This window comes from Magnolia sinica, chromosome 6, assembly GCF_029962835.1.
Source record: "Magnolia sinica isolate HGM2019 chromosome 6, MsV1, whole genome shotgun sequence".
Lineage (NCBI taxonomy): Eukaryota > Viridiplantae > Streptophyta > Magnoliopsida > Magnoliales > Magnoliaceae > Magnolia > Magnolia sinica.
The window spans coordinates 8,220,922-8,226,812 of record NC_080578.1 but is presented as its reverse complement, the minus strand read 5'-3'; the positions used below and the strand labels follow the sequence as shown (position 1 = coordinate 8,226,812).

The 5,891-nt window shown below is 39.3% G+C and overlaps 1 protein-coding gene across 1 annotated transcript; it reads right to left on the bottom strand.

The window, feature by feature from the left end:
* Positions 1-702: 702 nt before the first annotated feature.
* On the bottom strand, positions 703-4,921 carry LOC131248165 (plant intracellular Ras-group-related LRR protein 5-like). The gene is made up of 3 exons (XM_058248256.1): positions 4,306-4,921; positions 1,232-2,145; positions 703-1,119 (listed from the first exon to the last, which is right to left on the bottom strand). The coding sequence occupies exons 1-3, from the start codon at positions 4,829-4,831 to the stop codon at positions 967-969; spliced, it is 1,593 nt and encodes a 530-aa protein (XP_058104239.1). The 5' UTR covers positions 4,832-4,921; the 3' UTR covers positions 703-966.
* Positions 4,922-5,891: the final 970 nt, after the last annotated feature.

Here is a 5,891-nt window from a genome sequence, read left to right as displayed (position 1 = left end):
CCACGTAACAGTGGAGGCTGAATTCTCACCATTGAAATCTTTGTGTGGGCCACACAAGTTTTGGATTGGGATAAATTTTTGTTTCCCATTCAGTCTCCACTATTCCTGACAGGAATAAGCTGGTGGACGGTCTAAATGGTATATAAACATAACTTTAGCCCTGCAAAAGTTTGAATGGTGGGCATTCAGTCTCCACTCTTCCCTTACTGTGTGGGGGCCACTTGAGTTTTGGATCTGCCTCATTTTTGGGTTCGTGTCCTAATATGAGCCGACAAAACTGCTGGACATGATGGATGTCAAATAGAAATCATGGCAGGCAACGAAGCTTCCGCTGGCAGAGAATCTGTAGGTCTAAGAAATTCACTTCTACGGCCGAGCCTCAACAGCAAAATCAGATTGGTCAAGCAATCCTAACCTGTGATTTCTGAACAATTATTTGTTAAAATATGAACATTAGATAGTATTCATGAGAACTGATCGCCTACAGACACCTTGCACTGCAATAGCGGTGCGGGGTGTTTCTGCCATGAACCCTGCACTGCAACAGCCATGCAAGGCGTTTCTCCTCACCCCCAAGTGATTTTTCGTGGCTGAAAGCAGCTTGCGTTAATCAGTTCTCATTTTCCATTCTTAACCGTCCAATAACTGTCCACAAATCCAGTATTCAGATAACCACAGCATAGTTTTTTTTTAAAAAGCAAGTTTCAATATAATTCATGCTTAGTAAACAATTACAACAGTGGAGATATTGTCAGATTACATGGACAATGCAAGCAATACCATCTTGTAGAGTCTTGCTTCAAACAAAATTACAGTTGGAATTCTTACAAATTGATTGATTGCAAAGATTAAAAAAAGATTCATTGAAGTAAAAACAGATCCAAGAAAGCATATGAAAACAAACCTGCATATGTACTAATAAGGGGAGGATGGAGTCCATGCTTCTGTACATTTCATGTACTCAAGTCAAGCTTGAGTGGAGATCATGCCTGTAGTGGGATTCTTCTTGCGAAGATGAAACAACAAACACAACCAATTCCAGAAGCCCTTTTTCTTCTCAGCTGGTTGAAAAACAACATTCCTTTTTGCGACGAAATTAGCCATGTATTCGACAACAGCCTGATGAAGAAAAGAGTAGAGAACTTGCTCAGTTGAAAAGGAACTGGTTTTAAACAGAATAATGCAGATGTTGTCCATTCGAGAAGGAAATAAATGAATTAAATTCACTTACCTGAGCTCCCAATTTAACAATTTCTCTCGGTGGTATTTCAAGGGGAGTCTCATCTGCGTAAAAAACTCTCAGCTTCGACAGAAGCCTAAAAGAGTCAGGTAAGATTCTGATCTGATTGTTGCTTATATCCAACTCTTCGAGCATTTCAAGATTTCCGATCGATCTTGGTAGTGACCTCAGGTCTGCGAAATTCCTTCCCACATTCAATTTCGTGAGATTGGTGGCAAAGCACAGGTTCTCAGGCACCGACTCAAGCTCATTGAAACTGACATCAAGTTCTTTCAACTGGGCAAGAGAGCCCATTGTTGTAGGCAACCCTTTGATTCTGTTGTAGTGCAATGTCACAATTTCTAGGCATACGAGCTTCCCAATTGCTTCGGGCAGTGCTCTCAGCCGATTGAAGTCTAACCTCAGTTCAACAAGTGAAATGCAAAACCCGATCGTATATGGAAGCTCTTCAAGCTCATTTGTGTCCACATTCAATCTCCTCAAGCTGGTCAAATTACCAAATGAGTCGGGAAGCACAGATAACTGATTCGAACTTAAATTGAGATTGGCTAGGTTTGTTAAGTTTCCAAATGATGCCGGTAGAGATCTTAGCTGATTTGCATGTAGATCGAGATCGATTAGATTGGATAATTCTCCAAATGAGTCGGGAAGGTTGATCAGTTGGTTTGAGTGGATATCGAGTTTTATTAAACATCGGAGGCTACTGATTGTGGATGGAAGGGCCATGATTCGGTTCTCAGATAAGTTGAGATCAGTGACGCCTGATAATTTCCCTATTGATACTGGGAGCCACTCGATCTGGTCCATCAACTTCCCTTGAAGGTCAAGAACTCCCGCTCTAGTTTTCGCAGAGGTCTCAATTAGGCCCGCTACCTTTATTAGACTCAACTTCTCTTTATCTTGACCTACGATAAAAAATTAGCGACGGTCAGAACAAGAGCTTGAACTCTCAAAAACCCACATCAGGAATTAGAACCATCAGCCAATCAGAGAAAAACGGAGAAAGAGAATAGTAGAAAAAAAACAGCTAAGCAGAGAAAACCATGGAAAAATAACATTTCAAATGAGTTAAGAGGATAACCATCTCAGGTGATGCATGGCCAGATCAGTTATGGATAAAATTTACTTTAGATGAGAGGGCGTTGCTGCTCTAAATTCCTAGAAGATGAATCCCGAAAAAGGTTTAGGCCTGTTTGGCTGCCTACAAATGAGTTCATCTCATTTTAGTTAACAGCAATTATGTAATAGATATTTTAGTAAGGATACAAATAATCTTGAAAACCCATAGTTTACAACTTTATATAGAATATGATCTCTAATACACAATTACAGTAACTAAAATGAAGTGAAACCATCTTTTAAGTGGCAACCAAACAGGGCCTTACTGTCCGTTCTAAAGTATCTCAGGAAGTATCTCAGGAAGTGGGCAATAATGCCGATTTGTTAAAGCAGGATCCTTAGCCCTTACAGTCTAACTATTAAAAAAAAAGAAAAAAAGAAGGCCTTCAGTTGTTGAAGTTGACTCCTCTTCCTCAATGCTTATCTCCTGGGCAAAGGGAGATGATCCTAGTCCTCGGATTCTTTCTTTCATCTTTCTTGAAACCTTTGCAAAGCCTCTAGGCTAAACATCATTTGACCATGTTGGAAGAAGGGAGAATGACATTGTTTTACCTAAGGAAGCTGTTTCTCAACCTTCCCTTTGTGTTGAGAATTCTTTCCTCATCTCTTCATGTAATTTCTTGCACCTACTTACGATCACATCTTCCATAACTTTTATATATATATATATATATATATATAAAAGCGGAAAAATTATAACCTGCCCACTTGGTTCTTGTTTTTCCCACTGTCCAAAACACTTCATTATCAGTTGTTGTTATTGTTGTATGAATGATGAGACTTAACTGAATAAGAAAAAGATGAAAAAATTGGAAAAGAGTTGTACACTCGAGGAATTGAACCCTAATCAGAAACAAACAATTTCACATGATCAAATGTTCAATTAATTTAAATGAAATCGTCCCAACATCATATTCAACCACAAAACCAATTTGGGGGTGCTTCCAAATGCAACCATATGTAAATACTCTGGAAACATATGAAATTACAAGACTACAAGTTATTGTAGTCAATAAAAATAAATAAAAACTCTTCTTTAATGTTGCTAAATGAAAGAAATACTTCTTTTTCTATAGTTGCTGAAAATAAATGGTGCTTTTATGAGGGGGAATGCCATTCTACACCTTCAATCTGCTGACAAACCAAATAATACTGTTGCAAAAAATACAAATTACCTTTTCTAACCAAAAAAAGAAAAAAGAAAAAAGATGCGATGCTTTGTAGAAAGATGCACTCTTCTTCTTCTTCTTCTTTATTTTTTATTTTTTATTATTTTTTTCCGAATTAAACCTTATAATTTGCAGTGCGATTCAGATATCTTCTAATTGTTAGACCAAATGGCCAAATGAACTGGTTGATCAAGATCTAAAGAATCCAACCGTTGAATCAAGACAATTTCTAAGGTTGGATTCCTTAGATCTTGATCAATCTGCTCTGCTCATGTGGCCATTTGGTTGCATCATCTAATCAAAGAAAACTATTTCTGGGAAAAGGTTTAAAGTAGCATCCCAAACAGGGACGTATCGCCAAAAATGTACCGGTTTTGTCCATAATATCCGATATGTGGTGAAATGACCCGATTCGGTGGCGAAGGAACTGATTTTCAATCATTAACACTGACTTGAGTAGAATGAAGGTGGAGATTACTTCTTGATTATTCTTATAAAGGAAAAAAGAATAAAAAATAAACCCTTCTGCACTTCTGATAACAAATCCCCCAAATCTTCTTCGAATCCGAACCACCGTCAAAAGAACAAATCATGGGTTTTCTATCTTTTCCCAAATCCAACACAAACATTTTCAAAATTCATCAAATATTTTCCAAAACCACTCAATATTTATGCAGATAATTGGGTGTAACTACCCAAACGGGTGGGTGTAATAACTAATTCCAATTTTTTTTTAAAAAGGAAATCAGGAAGAAGATTAAAAAAAAACATGATCACCTGAAGAGAAGCTAGATTTCCTGAAAGACCCATGAATCGAACCGTTCACGATGGCTGAATCTTCCTTCTCCATGGTTCTTTTCCTGCTCAGACTCTCATCGGCGATAGATACTCTCGCCGCATTTTTAGCAATTGGGGTGTCGAAATCATCCTCTTTTGGATTCTGGGTGTCTGAAGAAACCAACTTAGAAGCCCTCTGTATGAGTTCATCAAAGGCCTGGAGCCGCTTATCGAGTTCAACGACGTAGAGAGCTTCTTTCTTCTGTTCATGGCTCTGCAACAAGACGTTATTCTTCTTCACCTCCTGCAGCACGAAGAAGAGCTCTTCTGGGACATCTGGGGGCTTCCCCTGTCTCGAGATTTCATCTAATCTTCTCTCTTCTTCGGCATCAACGGTCCCGATGACAGCCATGGCTGCATCAACGTCATCTATGGTGGGCCTCGATGGTAAGGACTTGCAGATTCTCGTGATTTCATCAACGGCAGATATAACAGCTGGTGAATCTGGTTGGGATGGGATTGCCATGTCTGGCTTTGGCGAGAGAGAGAAGGGGGCTGTCGAATGGAAGAGAGCAGACTGCAGAGAGATGGCGAGAGAGAGAGAGAGGAATATAGGACTTAGGAGGAGGATTGATTATATGATGATACCGGGTGCTTTCCACAATATAATCGTGTTTTTTTGTTAGTGGGCCCAGATCAGTAATCTTGATCGGATAGACGGTAAATAATAGAAAATGCATCAATGGTCCACTTGGGTATGATATCCCAATCTAGGATCCTTCGCGACTTGGTCAATCCACAGTTGGGTTGGAAGGATCAACGGTCTGTATTGGGTTAGGCCACCCTAGGATCAATTAACATCTTTGGTGGAATCTGGACCATTGAGAAGTTTGAATGTCCACCGATCGTCTAGTTAGAGATTAATTTCAATAAAAATCTAGCTTGTGGCCCATCTAAAGTGGGGCTCGTGATTTGAACGGTTTGATTTGGTTACATGTACGAATCGCAGCTATTTTCTATTGTTTGTCATTGGATATTAATATGAAGTGCACTCGCGTGTTCATTTTGTACAAGTGGAGCCCATGGGTTTCCTATCCATACCACTGGGATATACGGTCCAACCGTGGATAAATCATTCTTGCAAAAATTTTCTTGATAGGATGATCTACACCCTTTGATTTTTGGAACTGAAATAAGCGGTCAAGATCAGAAGTACAGAAACTATCCACATCAACTAAAGAAGGGTCGAATTATACTTGGGATTTTTGCAGCATGAATATATGGATGGTGTATAGAACAGAATGATGGTCTTGATTACTGAATAATGGGCCCCACTATGATTTTAAGATGCGAGTATACTTTGCATATCTTCGTATCCGGATACTGAACTCACGTCTGGGGGCGGCTTATATCATCACGTACTAATCATATGATCCTCGACTCGTGCATCAGCACAATATCCACGGGTTTTCAATTTGTATAGGTGGCAGCATCTTTCAGTCATCCAGGCTATTTTTCTGTTGGGCCCCACCTTGAATACACCATACTTACCTTTTCAATTTACGGCCTGCAAACTTACGGTGAAG